We start from the raw sequence: 23,079 nt of genomic DNA, 5'->3' as shown, positions 1-23,079 counted from the left end.
CTGAATTGATTGAGCAGGCGGTATGAGAGTTTGTGATTGGTGGTTTCCAGGATTCTGTGGATCCATGCAAGTTTCACGGACAGATTACGTAGTAAACCCAAGCACATTTCGGATCATAGAATAAAGAGGTTGACTTGCCATGATGTTTCTTTCTTAATTAACTCGATCGTTCTTCATAATTTCGTAGGTCTTTTATAAAATGATAAACAAACATAACCAGGAAGCATCATACGGAAATATTAATTTAACGTGGGTCATCAGTCAGAACAGGACGTGTTTGAATGAATAGTGTGTTCCCATTACATATCCACGGACCGTCCCCTCCCAACTCCTAAGCTGGTATGGTCCTTCATCAAGGCCTTAAAACTGGTGAGTCAAGGTCAATGAACATGGGATCGTACGTTATTAAAAGGCTTAACCTCAATTAATTAAGAATGCACATGATATTTGGGTAGCCTAAAGTTGTGCGGAATTATAGTTGGGTAAGGGGCAAGAGAATTTCTTCTGACAAATAACAAATTTCTCGTCTAGCTATAAGAAATTTCCTGGTATTTTTTTTTTTGGGTCATACACTGCCTGATAATCCGGCACCTCTTGGCAACTGACTAATCCGAACTCAAGGGGTAGGAGTGCTGCCCACATAGGCGGGGTTGTCCCCTCTCCTAACGAGAGTACTTCTCGGGACTCAAACACACGTTCTCATCTTTATGGGAGCCAAACCCACGTTCTCATCCTTACAGGGACCGAACACATTTACCAGTTCAACTAACTGCTCATTAGTTCTTGGTATTTTTTTTAATTTGGGTCAAATCTGTTATATTTGCAAGGGAAAAACAAATAATAACGAAGAAAATGGCATAATCTAGAAGGCTTTTCTTATCTCTAAAGCATAATAAATTATTTCGGGAACGTATAGATTATTCATAGACAATATAATGCTGGAGACTTTTGTGATCATGAAAATACCAGTGGGTTTCCATCCATGTTATAGTCTAAGGCTGCTTTAATTTGTACGTAATATAAGAGTTCAACACCCTTTTGAAACACAAAAATCCAACATTTCACACCTCGTACCAAACAATATATATAAACAACATTTTAATGACCAATTTGGCAAACGGGTTCACATGGAAATCATCTAATTATTACGCCATAATTCTCTAATAAGACTCATGACCAACACCTAACTCATTTATATATATATATATATATATATATATATTCCGTAATTAGCCAGAAGATACGTAAATAAATAGGTGCATGCATTATGTAGACAAATTGCATGTTTTGTGCAATAATGCCACGTGACCAAGTCTATTGACTCTACAAAATTTGTTGACCAACATGTTATTACTCACCATCAACTTGATTGAATGATAACTATTGAGAAGAAAACACTAGTATGAAAATTTCCTTATTTTTTTTAAAACATTATTTACACTAAAAAATGAGTATTATATTTAATATCAAAAGAATATTTTGTTTCATGTAGACTTCATACAAATGTTTATACTTTCTAGTTAGTTACTCTCTTTATTCTTAAATATGTATTTTTTTATAATACACAGTTCATAATGCTACGATGTTTTCAAAGGCTTTTCGGAGGGAAAAAATCCCTATTTAATAAGTTTTTCCCTATGTGTTCTTGCAATTACGTACGAAAAGCATTATTCTACACGCAGATCGAGGAAATCGAACAATCAAATATTATTTATCTCTTGAAATTTCATTTATGACTCTATAAAATACCAACTTGGATATATACTTGTTGCCGTTGGATGTCCTTTTGGCAGTTCAACTTCGGCAGATCAACTTCAACAGTTTTGATTTTTTTTTTTAAGAAAGAATTATAATCAAGTCTCACATAAGAGAATAATTACTAAAAGTCTTAATAAAGAACAATCTGAGCAGTTTGTAATGACAAGTTATAGTGTATAAGGGTCTTACATTTAGGACCGGAGGAGTACAAACTCTAATTACCACATGTATCTCGGTGATTTTCACTTTAATGTTTCTGTTTAGGGTAAAAAAAGAAACAGAGAATATAAGGGTCTTATATTAGGATCGGAGGTATGTTTTACCCACACGTTATTTTTGATCCCTCAGAATTATTTTATTACCATCTAACACATCCATTTTTTAAGGGTTGACATGCTCAAGTAGTCTAATTTGACTCCAATTTTTTGAGATTACATTATTGTTAAAGCCTATGTCAGATCTGACTTTCAGATTAAAGGTCTGATATATATATTTTTTCCAAGTATACCAAATTACCAACCGTTTTCTAAAAGTTAGACTGTGCTTCTGGTTTAGGCCAACCCAAATTACACTCTTTCGCTTTCAGTCACCATCGTTCTCATTTTAAAATCAAACCCAATAAAAAATTTGAAAAAAAAAATTAAACTCTGACTTCCCCTGATATCATGATTTCTTAAACAAATTTTTAATAGAATTTAAACAGCTTCCTACTGGCATAGCTAAACTAAATTTAATCACACATAACAAAAGCTTAAAAGAATTTCAATGCAGGAAAATTATAATTATTAGGGTTGGTTTTAGGATATACGTATTGTGAGATCACAATGCTGTTCACTTCTTTTTCTTCTTTCCTTCCTCATTTTTAATCTGAATACATTTTGAATGAGTTCGATTAAATATTTTATAAGAAAATTTTAATATATAAAGCTAAAATAACCCCGGGGGGGAATCAGGCCACAAAAAAGATAAGGGGAAAAAAATGAAACGAAGACACAGGATTTGATGTATAAGAGCATAGCTCCTTCTAAAAAAGAGCAAGGCCTACAACTTGTTGAGAGTCTTGGTTCAAATTAAATAGCGGTTATATTAAACACTACAATTAGGGATTTTCATTCTAATTTTTTTCATTAATTAAAAATGTTGAAGATTCTTTAGAAACGCCTAACCTACTACAACTACAATCCAGCCCCACCCTGCCAGCAAATATAAGTAGCGATTATTGAAGCAACTAATATTGCATCTGCCTGGATGAACTAACAAATCGATCGTGTTTAAACTATAATCCAGACGCGTTAAGATTGGTCGCTGAGATGCATTTAATTTCAACTGGGTCGAGATTCTAAATCACCTTCCCAAGCCAGCAAACCCGAACTCACTCTCAAAACAGTTCATAGGTTCATTTACCTTTGATCACTCTGTTTTCAAACTTCAATAATCTACCTATTTAAAAAGCATCAATCACCAGTAAATAGACATAGCAACAACACCGGACTCATTTAGTATCGATGTAACCAGTCTTTGATTAACTTTGAAAGTCTTATAAAACAGAGAGACAGAGAAACACAAAGTAGAGAGGCACACTATAAGCCTTTTTATAATAGCAGTAAACAATTTCAAGACGGCAAAATAAGATTTAAAGACCCACTAATTAAGAATAGCTATTACTGATCATCATCACCACAACTTTCTAAATCAATCATAACTGATGTAAAGTTTTGAACTTGTTGCGTCTCATTCAAGGAGCTTGAGAAAGAGACACAGGGTATCTGTCGATGCATTGAAGCCAGGGGTTGGTAGAAGGCCTCTTTTGACGACGCATGGAACGCCAAACTATACTGTTACACTTGAAACCAGACCCAAAAGCCAATTGCCAAACACGGTCTCCTCGTCTAACCCTCTCTTTGGCTTCCAAATAAGCAAGTTCATACCATATACTGCTGCTAGATGTGTTGCCAAAACGATGCAGAGTCATTCTGGAGGCTTCGATGTTCTTGTCGCTCAGTTCCAGGTTCCTCTGAAGCTCGTCAAGAATGGTTTTACTCGCAGCATGCACACAGAAATGTTCGAAAGCAAGTTTGTAGTCTGGGATGTAAGGTTTCTGTGGAGATGGTGAATTCCCTCCAGCAGATTTATCACCAAACAGGTGCCTCCATACAAGGGTGCCGAAGAAGATAAGCTGCTCTGAAAAGGGTAGTACCAGAGGTCCTAATGTGGTGATGTTGGTTTTAAGGGCATCACCACCTATTTCAACTAGGTCCTTGCTCACCTTCAGCCCTTTGAATTTTTGTTCATCTTCTTCTTGGTACACACACCTGTTTTGTATATGTAGAAAATGAGTTTGTATTTCAATCAATGACACAGAACAGAACTATCTGATGTGAAAACAGCTCCTATTAAGACAGTTCGGAAAATTGCTTGGACATTAATTACAGCGACATACAGTCCCCACTCAAGTCTCGACTTAGAACAACTCAAATCTTGAGAATGATTCAACGACTTGAAAACTTTAAAACTCGTAGATCTCAAGTTAACATGAATGTAAGATCTATTTCAATGATAGGTTCTATTTGAATGTATGGAAACCATTCGCGTGATGGATTGGACTCTACATGCTTTTGTTCATTTCTCCTTGAAATTTGGCAAGAAATGGAATCGAAAATGAGAAATGGAGAAGATCCCAATCTATCTCAACTTGTAGTGCATTTACGTCGGCAGGCCCACACGAAACTACCAACTTACTATCATTAACTAGACCATCTGTTTTTTGGAGTTGGAAAGCAAAGATGAAAACTAATAAAGGAGTTGCAGATATAGTAGTTGAGCAAAGCTAACCTGAAGCTGCGGTCGTCGGCACCTTTATGGGTACGAACAATGTGTTCAAGACGATACTTGGCACGCCTATAGTCACGTCGACGGTTGGAGAGAAGAACAGCAGAGCAACCCATGCGAAAGAAACAGTTTGGAATAAGCATAGATCTTTCCTTCCCCTGATACCAATTGAACCCTACCATTTCAGTGCTCACCACCACGGCATAATTGTTGGGGTTCGATTGAAGCATGTCTCTGGCTAAGTCTATGGCTATGATCCCAGCACTGCAGCCCATTCCACCAAGGTTATAACTCAGAATATTTCCTCTCATCTTGTAGTGGTTTATGATCATGGCTGAGAGTGATGGTGTGGGGTTGAAGATGCTGCAGTTCACTACTAAAACACCCACGTCCTTGGGACGAATCTTGGTTTTCTCAAACAGTTCGTCAAGGGCTCCGAACATAACCATGGATGCCTCTGCTCGACCTTCTTTCATTGTTGCGCAGTTTTCATTGGACGCTACCACTGCCTTTGGGATGTAAGTTTCGTCCCCTATGCCCGAGGACATTAATATCCTCTTCTGGAACGCCAAGCTATCCTCGTCGAACTTGCCTGATTTTCTTGCTAGCTCAATGAACTGTTCCCTTGAAACCTGCGTAGATACAATAACGTCTCAACACAGACTCCATATGTACAATATAATTACGCAGTAATACAGTTTTAAGGTAAAAAGTTAAAACCTTGAGGTCCTCGTTGGGCTGAAAGCATGCAAAATCAATGAGGTAAATGGAGCGAGGCTTTGACATGAAGTAAACAGACAAGGTGAAGACGAAGACGCCGAAGAAAGCGAGGACGGTGGCGAGGTCGTAGCAGGCGTCTTGCCAGAGCTTCTTCCATAGCTCTTCTTTGCTGAGGCTGCCAACCTCAGCGCTGAACACCAGAAGAAGCACGGGTATGGTGACCAAGTAAATGCCATGGTTTATGAGATAATGGTAACCCAACTTGACGTACTTGAGGTTGACGGACTGTAGAAAGTCCGGCAGCCGCCTCCTCACCCTCACCGAGAAGGTCAAGGAGCCGGCATTGGGGCCGGAGGATTCAATCCCACGGTTCACAATCTCCGTGGAAAAAAGATCACGTTCATTGGCCATGATGGGAAAAGTGATTGCTGTGGTATCACTACAAACAATAACTGACCACAGTTTTGAGGGATAATGCGGATCATGTGCGTGTGTATATAGAGAAGGTGGGTGAAGATAGTTAATGCTAGCAACTAACTGGAGTTGAGCGTAGTTGAGGCTTTTCAACGCCATTTAATTCCTTCATTAAATGTAAGTGGGTGACTTGGTTTGGAGTTCAAAAGAGGAGGAAGATGAAGAGTGCATTATGGACGTATGGTCTGTCTCTTTTGATCTTTTCTAAAATTAATTTTATGAAAAAAATCTTTGTGAACATTTATATCGACCCAGCTGTGTCTCTTGTGAATAATGAATGGTCATGTCTAGGAACCCCCAGCTGGCTTTCCTTGGTTATAGATACGGTTAGGCTACCATCTCTCCTTTAATCTTTTATCTGTTTTTCTGTTACTCCATACTTTTTTCCCCATATCTTTCACCTGTCATCAACAAACCTCTTCAATTCTATAAATCTGATTGTCAGCCCCCCCCCCCCTCTCTCTCATCACAGGTAATCCAACACGAATATTGTAACTTGAACAGACATAGCAACAATGTTCGAATATTTTATGTCACTTCCGTAACATAAATCATTTGAACCGGTGAATCAAATGACAAAGTAGTAACATGATGTTGAACATTCGTATGCTGCTGTACACTTTAGAATTAGATATATTGATACTCAAGATCCCAATTCATGCTTCTAGTAGGAAAACAAGAATAAAAGATTGTGAACACTGGTTGAGAGATCTTCCCAAATCTGTCGTAACACAACACTTCCCTCTCCATTGCTCCTCGCAGTCTGCAGATTTCTCAGTCTGCGTGGATTCTGTACATCGTACTATACTTAAGAAATGAGCTACAATATTCATGGCACATGAATAGTGTGGTTTGTTAAAGTTTTTATATTATAGGGGTGTGCGCGCAATACAGCATAAAAAAGAAATTCAGCGAAAGCACAATGGGCAATCCATAGCTAAAACCACAACCCCTCACAAGAAAGTGACCTGTAAAATAATGCTTTTTAAGGTTATTTCACTGTTTAAGAGACCAATTCAAGCAAGCATTAGAGCAGAATACAGGTTTCTGCGACCAAATTTCCAGATATAGTACTATATTGTTCATTGTTCATGGCAAGTCCATGTTCATAAGCCCCAAAAGAAATGTGACTAGCAATTTACATAAAGCTTCTTTCCTATAGAGTTAACAGTCCATGGACCACATTTACAAGTCGCATGGAAAAGGCAAGAGTCACAGGTGACCCTTCTAGAACAATCCCTTCTCCTCTTTTCATCCATTTCATGGTCTAAAGGAAGCACCTAAGCCGAAAGCAATAGTAATGTCCAGAAGATTTTTCTATGAAAAACGGAAATACATATACACCTCAAGCCCCAGCCCCAGAAAGCAATTTAAAATGAACTACCAAAAAACTGCGATAATTTGTGGCCAGAATTTCAAGTTATAGTCTACAGAAGACGAAAGAGGGGTGTTTCTGTACTTACGCCCGTTTTTTAATTATTTCGTCACACGAAAGTAAGTTTTAAGCAATGATTTGGCCAAAAACGAGGAACATGTGGATACTATTCTGGCATACAATTTGCCGATTAGATGTAAGAGTGGCTAATCTATGAAAAGGAAATTGAAACCAACGCTTAATTTTAATAAGAGTGGGATAGGCAGGTGAGATGCTAATTGATTCCGAGCAACTTTGACAGTGACATACAGCCTGAAGGGGAGGAAAGTAAATGTGTTCAATAATGAAGATGTGGGCAGATATGAATCAACTTGTCAGAAAAGTATCAAGGATCATAAGATTTCAAGGCCTTTTACCGTTCGTCTCATGCAGACCCATCCCAAACATGAACAGCTCTAATTTCTCAGATCGATAAAAACATTCAGGAAAAGAAAGCAACATAGAAGGGTGCAAGGAATAGTACTGTTAATTTTTTTTTGGAAAAAAGAATTGGCACAGGGCATCTCCTGATTGTTTCTAGCCTGCTATGTCGGATTGTCCGCTAAAAAGAAATTATTTTGTAACACCACTTGGAAGGTTTGAAGTTGAACAAGGGGATGATTGCTGCTCTAGACAGAATCCTGCTTAATTTGTCCTTTTTGATGACGCAAATTATTCCCCTAAAATACATTTTTCCCTTCTGAAAACCAAATGATGCATTTATCTGAAACGGAAATACATATGTTAATTAGCAATAAGGTAAACAAGCTATCAGCTCTTTAACTACTGAAAGCAACATTGTTAAGATTGATTCTCCCATATCATAAATATTTTACTGGAGATCTAAATCCCTGCCTTGCAAACAATTGAGAGGACAATGTCCTAAAATGGCTGATCCTCCACACTGCTTCGAATTATGATTTGACAGGGATATCCTAAGGCAATCTGAAATTCGGATTCGTGAACAAGCTTAAGACAGTCTGATCTAAGGTCCCCTGTCTTCTTCACTATGGCATTTAAGAGTTTAGGAAAGAAGGCCAAGGAATCTCGTTTAAGACAGCAACAATGCAGTTTAACAACAAAAGCTACGTTCCAGCTTTGACTTTCTATAACCTTCGCTTATACAAGTACTAATGAATAGTAATACTTTCGGTCCTAAATATATAACTGATTGAATCACACTAATCACCCACTAAACATTTTCCAAGGACTTCACAAACCACAAAAAAGTTGTTGCTTGGCCACGTAAATTTTTCAATGGCTCAAGGCCAATACAACATTGAAAACGGTTGCCCAAACGACGAATCGCGACCCTCTAAATTATGGTAGAAATCATTATTTGAAACACAGACTCAACAACAGACACTGTATAAATGAGTTTAGAATAATTATGTCCGCGCACAAATTATTATAGGCCCCATATATACCAAATTACCAGGCCTCACTTATGAAACTAACTAAATCTAGTACAATACGACACATATTAATGGTGACTTATGATGATAATAGAACCGTTCTCTTCCTCATGGATTGATTTCCAGGCATAGAACTAGGTTTCCTCACTCCACTCAACATTCTAGAACACCTAAAATTTTATGATGCTAGTCTGCCTTTTGATCTCCAATTAAGTCTCCAGCCACACTTGTAATTACCGTGGTTTCTTTATCTTCTGATAAATGAACCACGTTTCTACCTCCGTGTTGAAATATCACAAATTTTACGAAGTTCGTTCCCAGAAATCTTATTAAACAAACCTGCCGACTGAAGAAGAAACACTTGGAAGTGAATAATAAGGTTATTCATTACATAATTAACCAGAAAAAAAAAAAAGGCCAATGAATACATCCGCAAATGTAAATTTACATTCTCCAGCCAAGTGAATTAGATAATACTCTATGATAAGTGACTATGGAAAATTTCAAAAATTGTAATGACCTCAAGAAAAAAGTCTTAAAAATTTTCGTACACACTGGAAACCTCGCCAACTTCCATATCAGAGTTGTCCGAATGTAAATCATCCTCATAATCCATGGTTTCCTGTTTCTCTAATTCTACATGCAAGTTCTCCTCCTCAGAATTACCCTGGAGCAAACTATCACCTTCGGTATCAGACATGTCACTGAATGTCTCTATTTTCTTCTTCCTTCCTCTGTAACCAATAAGACTTTGGACTTTTTCCTTCCAAAGGACCAAAGGGCACTTCTCAATCAACTCCGAACCTTGATAAGCTTCAGTTAAGAATACACTAAACCGCTTACCCCTCTCCGAGACATAGAATATGCCAACGTGCTTCAGAAGAAGTCTCATAAGCTTTTGCGGCATCACTAGTTCTCGTCGGAAGTGAGTGAGGTGATCAGTTACTAGCCGCTTCTCAATAGTAAAACTAAGTAGTTCGTGCATAACAGCAACAGCCCTCTTATCGAATTCTTGCGACCCAGCTTTTAGATCCCGAGCATCCGCATAGGGAGATAAATAAGACCTTTTCTGAAAATGGTCGATTTTCCCGCCATATCTATATACCTTTTTAAACTCTGGGGGGAATTTCAAGGGGAATGCGAGTGAAAGCATACCCGGTTTGTGAGAATCGTTCTCTGTTATTCCTGTTACCTTCTTCTCCAACTCTGTAATTGCCCAAGAAGGGTTCCAAGACACCAGCTCCAAAAATTCTATCTCATCCGCAGACTTAACCACCCTGAAATGCTGAGGATACTTGCGTACCCAATTGGTCCTGAAATCCAGCGGCAAGCCTATATCTCGCCGGAAATGAGCAATCTTATCCAATGGAAGCCGCTTACCAACTGACATCATCAGCATCCTCGTAACATACTCCGCTGCTTTATCTGCTTGCTGCTCCAGAATCTTCTCTTCTTCCTTTATTAAATCTTCGGCTTTCTCAGTCATCCCACACCACAGTACCCCCTTATGATCCTTGTACTGCTCAAAAAGCTTGGGTGATTTCCGAATGAAATCCGAAATCCTATGGGGCTTGGGTAAATTAATCTGTCTCCGGTATTGCTCAAGCGACCGAACGGGAATGATCATCTCAGGCTCTTTTTTAAGAGTCTCCATTAAAAAGAGCACCTTGGACGCTATCTTCCACTTCTCGGTTACAATTTCAAGGTCATGAACCCGCTTCTTCCGGCTTCTGTCTTGTACTCGTTTGCTGGTCGTCATCCATCGACTCGGATGCTGCGACCACCCAAACCGAAAGGATAATAATTCCCTGTTATACCACCCTCTTATTCCCCAACAAAAGCATGAGCCATCGCCAAAGATCGGAACAGGATACAGGCTTCTGGCTACGTTTAACTGATTCATCCGAAAAACTAAGGGAGGCGTAACAGCCATTTGAGGAATAAAAAACATCAAATGGAATCAAAGGAAGCAGCTATGTAAGAGGAATCAATCAAATGGAACCTTTGAGGAATGAGAAACATCAAAGTCCCCAGTGAAGGAGCGAGTGCCCCCATAACACGTTGCCTTCCAAGTGCTCGTGGAAATGCGGCTGAGAAGTGAGAACCCAGCTGAGAGGCGCGGAACTCCGTTCTGTAGCCTCAATGCCGCTTCCGAATTGGATGGGCCTTCCATGTTTACAATGGTCCCGGTGTTGACGCTCTTTTATGGACTTAGTGGATCTTATAATTTTTTCTTAGATAGGAATTTTGGGCCTCAGCCTTATATTGCTTTTTTTTTTTTTCCAATTTAAATTCGGATTTTGAATTTCATCTTAAATTTTGTCATCAATATAAACAATTTTCTATTAAACTACTATTTATCCGATATGTAAACACGAAGAAAATTATCTAGCTTGGATGAAAACCAAATACTGCAAGAAGTTGTTAGATATTTGGATTACGAATCATCAGAAAACTGGCTTCAGCTGTTTTAGATCTTCATGAGTAATTAGTGAAGCATATCTAGGTCAAAATGTGATATTCGTTTCTAATTAGGCCGCTTAAAAGATTTATCTCTAAATTCCACATTTTAAGATGTTGAAATATTTTCTTAATGTAGGGATCAAAATGTTCACTAATGTGATGTCAAAAAGAAAACAACGACAATCAAATCACGCTTTCAACTTTTCCTTCTACTTTTATCTGGCTTTCTTCTTTTTGGGAAAATGGAGCCTTCAATCTTTATAATTTATCCCTGCATTTCGGGGAGCTAATTATCCCTTCATTAAGAAAATATTTGGACCTCTTAAAATAATCACTTTTACATTTTATGAAACAAAACTTTCCTTATATTTTTAGTACATCTCAAAAAGAATCTTTTTTCAATCTAATCCAAATAGGTAGTTAATCATATAAACATGAAAACGTCAAAAGAAACAGTCCACGTGTCAGGAAGAGTATTGGACAACAAGCAAGCCATTTAATTAGTGTTAATTAGATGCCCCATCTTCTAATAAGCAACAAACATAGTCCAGTTTAAGAGTTCTCTTAAAATGGCTGACGTGGGACAAAATGTATATAAAAGTTCATTACATACCCGTCAAGATCTCTCTTCCATTTATGAACATTTAATTTCCGGCAACTGCAAGAACAAGCTGTAATGGGACCATCAATTAGTGGTCAGATTTTGGGTCAAATGAAAGTCAAATCTCTTCCTCATGTCATCCAATCATCTATGACTCAGTACAGTCACGTTGTTGCCAAAGCTATGGTTCAAACATATACGCTAGGGATGTCCAAAGAAATTGTAACGGCTTGTGTTCAATGACAAGCTCTAAAACAAAGACAGTTCAATTCAAATCCAAAATATGACTCTAAGATAACAGCAAGACTGAAAAAAACATAGTCAATTTTCTCCAGTTTATATAGTCAGTCCCATTGTTTCCAAGCCCTTAAGATTCTGGTGGATTTGGGGTGAGAGAGAAGCTGAGAAACGATACTCTTTAAAAACCCTGGTAAAAATTTTGAAAATTGAATTGAAAGGTGGCATGCATATTTTTGTATGAACACACACAGACACATATTTGGACCTAAGCTCTTGGAATAATGATGAAAATGAAGGTTGAAAGTATTAGAGTGACGTGTGGAGAACAATAAAATGACCAATAGTATGCATATCAAGAGAGAGGTTTGAACAAGGCAGAGATTTGATGAAGTTATAGGTGCTGCGTCGAAAGGAAAGTCGGCGGGAGATGATAACAAAAGGGATACACGTGTCATGTATATGGACATGGATAAGCAGTACTGCTCCGTCTTCATCCGCCTCGGGTAATTTTCAATCGGATATTGAACGAATGGCTTCCAGCTTCCAATCATATGCCAGATGTTGACACTACGCAAACTCACAGATTCTTTATCTCATGACCATACACGCCTTCCTCCCAAATGTAATGGTCGGTATTAATGTCACTTCATTTACTTACTATTGTTCCATTCTTTGCTATATTTTAACCTCATGCAATCCAAGTATAAAATTTATTATGATGTCTCACAGTTCATGATTCAATAATATTACTGCAGAATTCTGCAGTTCATCGCTCCATACGTGCTAGCTCTTTCTGGCAAAAATGAATACGCATGTGTTCATCGATCTTCCTGACTAATTAATTCTTTGTTTCTTCCTTTAATAATGTGATTAAGGATGAATATTATGGAGGATGGATAGGTTGTTGTCATTGATCCAAGGTGTCTTTGACTGGGTATTTATGTATTGAAATGGCGACATTTGAAAGCAGCTAGCGTGTGGATGATATTTGTGATATGGTTAGGCTTAAACTGGACCCCTCAGGATTGCCGTGCAGAGCGAGAGCGAAGGTTGAGGAGGCTTGAAGAAGATCACTGTTTTGTCCGATAGAGTCAACTGTTGATTAGAATTGTCAGGCGGAGTCAACACTCAAATTAAGTATATACCCACATGATCAAATTAGCAAAAATAAATCACAATGTAAAAAGAGTGACAAAAACTGTAGCGATTGCGGCTACTCCTTAAAAAAAAAAAAAAAATTTCCCCTTTTTCTTTGCATGACTAGAAGAGCAAAACGAGATAGAGAGAATCACAAGTGATGGATCATGATGCGGAAAGAAATATAAGAAATGATGGATAAGTTTGAGCTCTCTATGACGTGAAACCCGAATTTGTCCGGTTAATATTGTTATTACCGGACGAGCTGATGAGTGTGACCGCTTCGAACTTTCTCCGTCTCTGATTTGATTTCAACCCATTATGCTTTTACTATTCACGCTGTAGTTAGCCACCGATCCACTATCTGTAAATATTACTATTACAATAATGAGATTGGATTCGTACTTCAATTTATCTGGCGTCCACTATCAGCCACAATATTTCTACTCCCACACCCACACACACACCTGGAGTTTGAAAAAATGAAAATCTCCTTTATTTTTAATGTCATTGTGCATAGCTAATAAGTTACCTTTCTTTCCCTTGTTTCTTTCATTCATGCTTATGATATAAGACAATGATACAATTATCATACCGAATAAAGTTTATAAAGACGTTTTTAGAGTGATTATGTAATCTCCTCTCACAAGAGACAAGTTCTGTAATGTCACTTTTGCTGGCACCTATATATTGGACGCTCATTTAAACTAGATGTACATGGAAGGCAAACAACAGTGTGAATCTTGTTCTTGATTCGTGAGATTTTTTTTTTTTTTTAATACATGACGGCAATTAGCGTAAGCGTACGAACAGAAACTAAAGAAAATCTTAAGAAAGCAAAAGAGGAAAAAAAATAAATCTAGGCTAAAGGGGTCCTATCCTAGGAAACGAGCCGAAAAACGTAAGGAGGCCCAATATCAAAACGTGGTGTTTAAAGGTGGGCCCAGCTCTCTTATTTCAAAACGTGATCATCCCATGTGACGACTCGTGTCCACTGGCACTTCACCCTCATCCTCATATCGACAGTCCCACCATCCTCCCCGTAGCTTGCATATAAATACACATGACAATTCACCTTCTCTAGTCGTCAGCCAGGTCTATTCGCATGCATGGTGAAGCCATTAATGGCATCTCCGAATTCTGCGACTGTGAGCGATCATGAGGGTTTCAAGTACAAAGGCGTGAGGAAGCGAAAATGGGGCAAATGGGTATCTGAAATTAGACTTCCCAACAGCCGAGAACGCATATGGCTTGGTTCTTATGATTCTGCAGAGAAGGCTGCTCGAGCCTTCGATGCTGCACTCTTTTGTCTACGTGGTGAGCGTGCCAATTTCAACTTCCCTGATACTCCTTTCCTCTTTCATCTTCCTCCTCATCATCAATCTCTTACCCATCACCAGATTCAGCTTCTTGCTTCTTCCTTCGCCAAACAGCTCCACCAGGAGCCGCCGGCGGAGCCACCCCATGAAGAACCATCTGCAGAATTTCATTCTAGTCCTGTATCAGTGTCGGAGACAGGTTCCACCAGTACCTCATCGTCCTCCTGTATGCAAGTGGAAGTGGACCACAGTGACGACAGCCCCATAGATTGGTCATTTTTGAACTCGCTGGATTCTAATGACCTTGGTGCCATCGACGGGGGACTCTATTCTGAGTTAGATTACTTCCAGATTGGTGAGTCGACGTCCGAGTTATCTCTCATTCCCCCACCTGAGCCTTTCGACTACAATGCCCAAGAAAATCAATACGAAGATGCTTATTCTAACAATTCATTCCTTTGGAACTTCGGATAGGAGTGTTCATAGCTTGTTTCGCGAACACAAAACACAGGTCTCCCTTGTGAACTTTGCTAAGGTGGCTGAACTTTCACAGCCCAGAGTTGATGCAATATACACAAAACATATGTGTGGGTCTAGTATACATTACACGGATACTAGCAACGTCTCTCCTAGAGATAATCCGTATGCTTTTCTTAATTCTGTCTGCAATATATCTTCAATGAGCTGATACTTAGCAACTGATCTTTGAAACAAATCCAAAGAGGAATGGCTTTTATCTTGTTACCCGTTCGGCATATAATATGTGTGCTACCTTCACCAAACTCCCATATGTATTGAAACTATATCTTTAACGACAATCTTTCATAATTATTAATAGAGATATTTTGAGTAAAAATTTGGAGAAACAATGTAAATTAAGGTGTTATATTCAAAAACAAATTCAACTATAACTCAAAAGTATACATGTTTAAATGTATATGACTGTCTTCACAACTCTTTTCCAACTTATTACAAACTACTAACGATTACTTGATTGATATTACATCGTACTAGACTTTATAATTTTGATTTTACATATCTACATGTTACGTAAGACATAAAAAGAATCTTGCAAAAAGAGAAGGGAAATATATAGTTGTTTTCAAAATGAAGAGTCAAACCATCAAATATAATACTTATATTACGACTATTTGTAGTTTTTTTAATGAATTTTATGATGCATGCATAAAGAGATATGGATACGAACAAGATCCTAGAATTTGAGTTGCAATGGGATAAGTTATCGTTTGATCGGCGGGTCAAATAATATGATACATGACATACCTTTGATATATTTAATTGCAAGTTGCATGGCTATCTCGTTTAATGGGACATTGAGAAAATACGGCTATTAAACCTACTTTGCATGGGCAAAGATTTAGTTTCATTTTATAATTTACAGTCGGTTTTTTTAAAAACTAGTTAGGCTTTAACTGAATTTGCGCGTTTTGACCAGCTATACAGGTATTTGACTGATTCTTCCATCAGTCTGGTTACAATCATTTTCTAGACTAAATAACCGATTCACTGGTCCAATCCTGATTTCCAAACCATGATTACTTCGTGTTCAAGCATTATCAAGTCTGCCTTCCAACACACTCGCATTTTAATGAACAAGAGCAAGAATGTATGGAATGGAAGTATGGAACAATCACTAAACCTTGATTTAAGATTTATAACATAACATAGGAGATGTCGTGATTCCAAGGAGTACAATGTTCGTTGTCAGCAAATCATGACAACAAGAGGGAAATCATTGCATTGGCAGATTCTGGCCCATTATTATTCACACTTGGTATGATGGCTTCAGGAGATATCAGCTTAACAAATTCTTTCAGTTCTGTGAAGCTGCAATGCTCACTGTACGGCACTTCGTATCTAATCAATAAATCAACAATCATCTCAAGTCAGTCAAACCAACTAAAGTTCAGGGAAAAACTTGTTCTCTTGTATTGGAACTAGGAACTAATTGGATGGTCGGAGCCAGAAATTTAATTAAAGAGAAACAATATGAATGGTTTTAACTGTGGACAAGTTATAGTATGATTACCTACCCCCCTTTTTGGGTTATGTTTTAAATTGTGATTTCTCCCCTAATCTATATTTGAAACTGTTAACCTTGCAAACAAGTAAAATACTTTTCTTATTATTCACCAATCATTTTTGCTTTTGTATTCATCAATAAACTTTCAACTTTTTTCATTGTTGGACTGAATAAAATTTTTAGTGCCCCATCATATTACAATATAGTAATCAACCACTACTACTTCCAGTCTTAATTATAAAACCTCGTTTATAGTCTATAAATAAGATCTTATAATTAGGACCGGAAGTAGTATATTATATTAAGAGCCTATGATAACTAGAGGCAAAAATTAGGGTAAAGCAATGCATGCCTCAATTTAAAAGTTAAATGGAGCAGCATATAAGAAAAAAGAAATAGAAACAATAAGAAAGGAGATTAATGCAGTAAATAAAACATCACCTTATAATGGTACCCTGCTGCCACCTCCTCCCCGAAGACTTCTTTTTACCTTTGCCGAATGTCCAACCCGTGGGAGAGAAAGCCACAATCAGACTGAACCGACCCTAAACAAAAATACGAGTGCAAGACTTAACACAGCTTCGATTTCAGTCTTCACAGAAAAGCAGCTTTTAGTTTATTAGTGCCCAGCAGCCAAAGTGGCTGGCAACCATGCACAGTTAATTGCCGCTTGCCCTTTGAAGCCAGGATATTGGATGATGATGTCAAAAAACAGACTGAACATTGGCTTAGCGTAAGAGTAGGTATTTGAGAATAAACCGCAGATTGTGTAATAAAACAAATATAGCCCAGCTGACTGCATGCATGCATCTAGAGTCTAGACATGCATATAAGTTCGCTAATAAAAAGCCGCCCTCACCGCATATTGGCTCGACAGGTGCTTAAGTCTTTTGAAACTTGCAAGCGTCCACATAGGGGCAACATGAATGTTGCTCTCACGTTCATTTGAAGTAAACCACTGCATGTCTTCCTCCTCAAGTCCTAAACATTTCAAAAGCCGCAACTTGGCAGCATTCACGTATACCTTTTTGCGAAGAACCCGAGCAACCTCCAAGAAAAGCCTTTCTTTCCCTAAGGAAAAAAAATGCATTTCATTTCAAGTCTTTACTTTTCTTCCTATTTATTCTTGCTGGTAAGACTAGGTAGTGACAGAATTACAAATAAAAAACTGACATTTACGAATTAATTATCAAACTGCATATTATGTCAAACTATGAAATAGCAAAAATTACTAATGTGAAGTATTTTATATGTACTGTTCATATTCAGATAGAGCGCAGAGAGGTAAAATCTACCAATTGTATAGCTCCCAATCAGAAACAGAGTCCGAGGATTAAAAGTCTCTGCCTGAATGGCATCAATAACAAATTGTATTACTGCCTCTTGTTTGGGGAAGTCATACTGCAATGAAACAGCATGAAATACAAAAACGATTAGTATTTATATTTCGCACATACAGGGCAGAGATGTAAATAAAGTACGCGAATAAAACAAGATATATAGAACTATTGAATGGCTTATTTTGCACCTTGATCTTATTTAAGAAGCACATTTAATTTCATAAATAACATTCTGATTAAGACTCAGGAAAATCGTCTTAGACTAAAATCATCTCAATTTGACAATATCTGAGGAAGCTAGAGTAGGCCGCCTCTTTCCGTGATCAGTCAGCCAAGTTATTTGAAAGAGAATATTCCATTATTCGGATATCGAATTACCTGTGGGTTACAGTAAGTTGTATCAAGAATTAATGTGTGGATGGGACACATCTGCAGAAAAGAACTGGCTGCTATTTCTTGACTAAAACGAAAGTCCCCTGTATGGAGCACAGCCTAAATGCACGTACAATATCTAGTCAATGAAAAAATAACAATGGGGCAAAAGGTAAAATTAAGTTCACTAGGAAGTCAATCCAGGCCAGACCTTACCACTTGGAGGTTGAAAGAGTATGATTACAGAACCCGGACAGTGATTGGCATCCAAAAAAGTCACATCAATGCCAGCTATGTTACTTTTTTCATTTAGAGGTAAAATATGTAATTTCTCAAATGGAATCCCAATGTTCATATTTACAAGTCTAGCGGTGACGGAGGAGCAATAGATCTTTCCATGATTGAAGGACTTCGTGAGACCTTGATAATCTGCATACAAAAATGTGGAGCAAGAGGCAGGGCGTAAAATGGATTGATAAGACTGACAATACGTAGCCTTTTGGGAAGCCTATGAGGGTAGAAGCTCAACATAAGGAACTCCCTATTTATTCTTTTTCGGCAATCTCAGATCAGGAACAAGCAACTATAATGACAAATGACCTCAACCTCCATGATTTTTTTCTCACAGGGCGAATGGGCGCCAGTAGATACAAAAGTTGGCAGTAAACATAATGCGCGCATAAAAGCATCAAACTTGCTTCCATATTTCAGAGAAGCATGAAAACTACGTCTATCTTGTTTATGCCAAATAATTGTCTGTCATGGTGCAGTAACCACTTCATGAAGACATATTCCATTAATATGGGTATACATCTTCTAGCAAAGCCAGGTACTATGCGAATCTAACACAGCAAAGCCACTATTCTGCTAACCTATTCGATGGGGATCTGTGCTAGATACGATCAGAAAATCTGCCTCCATGGTGTTTAAAAAAAAAAAAAAAGATCCAAGACCCAAAACTGGAATTTCAAAATATGAAAATAACATGGAAATCGAAAGCTGCAATGGAAAATTTACAGATGACAAGTGAAAATGAATGCTAACAAGTAGAAGCAAACTTACGGTCCAAGTGGAAATGTGTAAGAAACCAATGACAACAATCTCCTCTGAGATATTTAAAAGCATCCTGTAAATATCCATATGTAGTTGAAAGGCACTCAGAACCACATCATGAATACTGGGAAAAGCTTAGCATTTTAATGGAAAATCCGAAGTTCCAGATTTAAACACTTTCATAGGTATTAGTCCATGAATTCATACTATGTTCCCTTCCTTTTTATTTAGATGGCTGCATTCATCAACACTCTTTTCCTTCCTCTAAATTGGTGATAATCAGAGCAGGAGGAAAGAGAATCATAAAGGGCAATAAGATTGGCATGTATGTACGGTCCTTTAGAGTTTAATTTGTCGGCTCTACAATGAATGAGCATTTGCTTGACAGGAAATGAAAAATGTATTGCCATGTGCCATAATGGCAAACTCCCCATTTTCAGTGAGTCAAATCTAAAACAGAACTTAACAATAGAAAAAATAATAATAATTAGTTGAAGCTCCGCTGACAGACAGCACATATCTAAAGTCCTGAAGGCTTTCACCAAGGAAATAGACTGTAACACAAAATAAATATATGCTTATCATTAAGAGTGCTATTCAGTATTTACCACCCGGAAAGGCGTTCCTGGTACGCAACACCACGAGGGAATATCACGAGACTTTTTATTTGTTGACGGCTTTTTTGCCTTATGCTTACGACCTGAATCCAAGCTGTTGTTTTTTATTCCATGCTGTTCACCAGGAGTGGCAGTAAATTTCTTCCTTTTGGCAGCAAAGCCTGGGAAATAATCGGTAATTAATTTGTTTGCAGCTGCTTTGCTAATCTCATCAACTTTTCTTTCTGATTGATCATTATGCAATTTAACTTTCTGGGTTCTAATCCTTCGGGGCTCTACTAGGCCTTCCTCATATTTTTCGTCCGGAGAGGTAATTCTTTTTCTGAGTTCGCTCAAAGCATGCACAATTTTTTTCCTGGGACCGAGTGCTGTGATGCCCATGCTTAAGAGATCCTTCAGATATAGAAAAAAGAAAAAGATAATCAAGTTATAAAACATACTTCGACAATAAAAGGAACTAAACAGAGTAACAGAAAGTGGTAAAGTAGTGTTTCATAACACTTCTTCCAGGAGACAGAAAACCTGGAGTGAACAATTTCTTATTACCAAACACATTTTTTAGGTTTCCCACAGAAATTTAATTGCCGATGAGTACTGCCTTAATGTCATTCTACGTCATATTACTAGCAAATTGCATGTCTCAAGAGTTGGACAACAAAAGATTGAGTTTTCGACCTGGAGTGTGGAGGTAGAAAGACAAATTTTGTTTCTTTCTCTGAAGGATATTGGCCTTCGTGTGAGACTCTCAAGTATCGGGTAAAATTTCTAATCGGCACGTAGATTTACAAATATAATACAATGTCGGGATGCTGTTTTTCCATAAATCAAAGTGAAACCGACTTTTGAAACACATAAAACTCCAAAAAAAAAAAAAAAAGCACGTGCACATAAACTCAAGGTGCAACTGTGACGTAAGTGATCTAAATAAGCTTATGGTACGAGATCACGCCACAAAACATTGCTCACCTCTTCTGTCAGCCACTGCAAAGTGTCCCAATCTACTTCTTCCTTCACGAAAACATCTTCATATTTTGATAAACCCATATTACGTAGCCAATCAACAACACGAGAGATAGTGACCTTTTTTGACACATGTTGAGGATCCATCTCATCCTCCAGAACGGTAGTCTGCATGAGATTACTGTGGCATTAGCTCGTGGTAATTTAGATCATTTAGTACCATGGCATTGTTCCTCGGAAGTTTTTGACCTCCCCAAGATATACAGCAAAAATATGAAAAGCCTATATACTTCCCAATCAACAGAAAGCAATACAAACCTCGAAATTTATCGGACGTTGAAATTTGAAACGGATTAATAATCTTATTGGGCCATGATGTAACAGCATGCCTCTAAATCGAAATTATGGAGAAGAGAGGGAATGCGTTATAGGAACAGAAATAAGGAACTTACATCTTGATCTTTACTTTCCCCTTCGTCAATACAATCATTAGTATGGATATTTCGCTGTTCGTCGGTCAAGTCGGAAATGTCAATCCCACAGAGAGGACATTGAACCAGTCCTCCGACGCTATTAGCATGTAAATCATCCCGTTCCCGATGAGGAAGTGCCACAGCCCCAGAGCTATCAACCTTGTCTAGTTCAGAACCAAAATTCAGCAGCAGATCAAGCTCCGAAGCAGCCTCAAAATCTTTATTCACATTTTCATAGGAAGGTTTTCCGTGCCCACCGTTGAAGCTTTCCATTCGAGATGCCACCAACCTTGATTCTATTGAATTGCCAAAATAACCCTCCTTTAATTTCCATTTCTTCTTGTCATCGGGTTCAGACGAACAAACTCCGCACCCGTCAGAAATTGAACCTGCTGCCCGATCTTCCGGTACAGGCTCGCCCTCCTCTTGGCCGCAATCTATGGTTGACGGGATGAAATCCAAACTACAGTTTTCATCACGTCCACAAGCTCCTCCATCTGGTAAAGGAGCATCGCAAGTGAAAGTCGATGTATCATTGGATTCGTGAGTAGCGTTTTGTTTAGATGACGATGAATTTCCCTCAAAGCCGGAATTGTGGAAGGGCAAAGGGACCTCGTTTTCCTTACCGAGGTAGCCGGAAGCAACAGAGCGTTTGCGCCTCTTGGGTCGGGGGCGATTAAGATTGGAAGAATTAAGGGGTCTTTGGGAGCAAAATGAGTTGTGGGAAACTGCTGTCTGGGTAAGAGGGATCTGGAAATCATCAATGTCGTCGTCCAATAGCGAGAAGATGGGAGAGTCGATATGAGATTGGAGAGCAGAATCCAACTGAGCCTGCATCTGACTGCGATCCAAATTGAAGACTGAGCTCATCGTGTAGCGACTCTCTAGAGGGATGTGGTTGAGTAGAGCAGTGTGGTAGATTGAACACGAAGTGGAGCGAAGCCCTTCTCATTTTTCAAATTTTTATGTCGGTGCGCGGGAAAATGGAGGGAAATAATGGAAACATCCGGGCTACGGCGAACCAGTCCAGAGAAGGATTGGATGGAATAATTTGGGCCTCAGGGATGAGCCCACAGTCATCAAAAACTTTGTTTTGAACCTCGTTGAGATCTATGAATCATCTGATTCGTCTCTTAAAATTTCTTTTTCTCCCATCTGAGGATTTCTGGATCTTATTTTGCTCACAGATTTGGAAATTTTTCTCCGAACAATCATCATTGATTGTGCATGTAGAGTATACTAAAAGAGTAAGTTTTCTTCAAGTACCAATGCAAAAGAATTAAAGAAAACTAATTTAATATATTTCTCCAATTTCCATAAATTAGTTATTCAGCCTACTCTATTACACATCTCTATCCTCGCACGATGGTCATCAAAATTAAGGATATTTTATTTTTATAGATTTTGATAAAAATTGTTGTTTTTGTGGGGAGATGCGGCAGGAAAAGTTGCACTGAAGAATCAAAAGTTGTCATGTTTTGGATCTTAAGTCCATTGCATGCTTTGAATGTAAACGGGCTTCACCTCATTTTAACTCAATTCCGTGTTTTAACCGGGGGTGAGTAGTGAAAAAAGTTGTTTATAGCAATAGCATAGCTTCTTTGTTTGCTTGTTTGAACGAATTGTGTGAATACTTGGTATTTATAACTTTGCTTCGAGGGCGAAATATTTCATAGAAGCAAAAGAAGCAACTTACAGAGAGAGGGCAGCAAGCCTAAATTATCCAGATGCTGATATGCATATTCAGTTGCTTGTGTTTCTGGGCTTTCTGGGGAGAAAATCTGGTCTTAAAATTGTTTTCCTATGAAAAGAATCCTCAACATTGGCTTCCTGATGCAAAAGCCGTGAGC

General features: G+C 38.2%; 4 protein-coding genes across 4 annotated transcripts; 1 reads left to right on the top strand and 3 right to left on the bottom strand.

Annotated features, from left to right (window-relative positions):
- Window positions 1–3,227: 3,227 nt before the first annotated feature.
- LOC114734053 (3-ketoacyl-CoA synthase 10) lies at window positions 3,228–5,767 on the bottom strand. Its single transcript, XM_028921547.1, has 3 exons — window positions 5,308–5,767; window positions 4,591–5,219; window positions 3,228–4,070 (listed from the first exon to the last, which is right to left on the bottom strand). The coding sequence occupies exons 1-3, from the start codon at window positions 5,716–5,718 to the stop codon at window positions 3,494–3,496; spliced, it is 1,617 nt and encodes a 538-aa protein (XP_028777380.1). The 5' UTR covers window positions 5,719–5,767; the 3' UTR covers window positions 3,228–3,493.
- Window positions 5,768–9,035: 3,268 nt separating this feature from the next.
- Window positions 9,036–10,776, bottom strand: LOC114734054 (protein WHAT'S THIS FACTOR 1 homolog, chloroplastic). The gene has a single exon (XM_028921548.1). It carries the CDS (start codon window positions 10,559–10,561, stop codon window positions 9,146–9,148), a length of 1,416 nt encoding a protein of 471 aa, XP_028777381.1. The 5' UTR covers window positions 10,562–10,776; the 3' UTR covers window positions 9,036–9,145.
- A 3,384-nt stretch (window positions 10,777–14,160) lies between these two features.
- On the top strand, window positions 14,161–14,844 carry LOC114734040 (ethylene-responsive transcription factor ERF017-like). The gene has a single exon (XM_028921526.1). It carries the CDS (start codon window positions 14,161–14,163, stop codon window positions 14,842–14,844), a length of 684 nt encoding a protein of 227 aa, XP_028777359.1.
- A 1,161-nt stretch (window positions 14,845–16,005) lies between these two features.
- Window positions 16,006–22,117, bottom strand: LOC114734043 (DNA cross-link repair 1A protein). The gene is made up of 10 exons (XM_028921531.1): window positions 21,209–22,117; window positions 20,763–20,924; window positions 19,788–20,189; window positions 19,189–19,252; window positions 18,338–18,555; window positions 18,133–18,246; window positions 17,710–17,815; window positions 17,274–17,485; window positions 16,856–16,959; window positions 16,006–16,248 (listed from the first exon to the last, which is right to left on the bottom strand). Exons 1-10 carry the CDS (start codon window positions 22,097–22,099, stop codon window positions 16,104–16,106), a joined length of 2,418 nt encoding a protein of 805 aa, XP_028777364.1. The 5' UTR covers window positions 22,100–22,117; the 3' UTR covers window positions 16,006–16,103.
- Between the last annotated feature and the right edge of the window lie 962 nt (window positions 22,118–23,079).

The sequence above is a fragment of the Neltuma alba genome, unplaced genomic scaffold, assembly GCF_004799145.2.
Source record: "Neltuma alba isolate B1F8T4 unplaced genomic scaffold, ASM479914v2 tig00013064_pilon, whole genome shotgun sequence".
NCBI classification, from domain to species: domain Eukaryota; kingdom Viridiplantae; phylum Streptophyta; class Magnoliopsida; order Fabales; family Fabaceae; genus Neltuma; species Neltuma alba.
Note: the sequence above shows the minus strand (reverse complement) of the source record. Positions and strands in the feature narration are given on the sequence as shown.

Bases quoted from the DNA above. Each gene is read 5' to 3' on its own strand.
- LOC114734053 (XM_028921547.1), bottom strand. From the start codon at position 5,718: ATGGCCAATGAACGTGATCTTTTTTCCACGGAGATTGTGAACCGTGGG. The intron at 5,220-5,307 runs GTTTTAACTTTT...GTATCTACGCAG, and splicing joins AGCCCAACGAGGACCTCAAG to GTTTCAAGGGAACAGTTCAT. The intron at 4,071-4,590 runs GTTAGCTTTGCT...TATACAAAACAG, and splicing joins GCCGACGACCGCAGCTTCAG to GTGTGTGTACCAAGAAGAAG.
- LOC114734054 (XM_028921548.1), bottom strand. From the start codon at position 10,561: ATGTTTTTTATTCCTCAAATGGCTGTTACGCCTCCCTTAGTTTTTCGG.
- LOC114734040 (XM_028921526.1), top strand. From the start codon at position 14,161: ATGGTGAAGCCATTAATGGCATCTCCGAATTCTGCGACTGTGAGCGAT.
- LOC114734043 (XM_028921531.1), bottom strand. From the start codon at position 22,099: ATGAGCTCAGTCTTCAATTTGGATCGCAGTCAGATGCAGGCTCAGTTG. The intron at 19,253-19,787 runs GTAAATACTGAA...GGATATTTACAG, and splicing joins CAGGAACGCCTTTCCGGGTG to GATGCTTTTAAATATCTCAG. The intron at 18,556-19,188 runs GTAAGTTTGCTT...TTTTGTATGCAG, and splicing joins TACACATTTCCACTTGGACC to ATTATCAAGGTCTCACGAAG.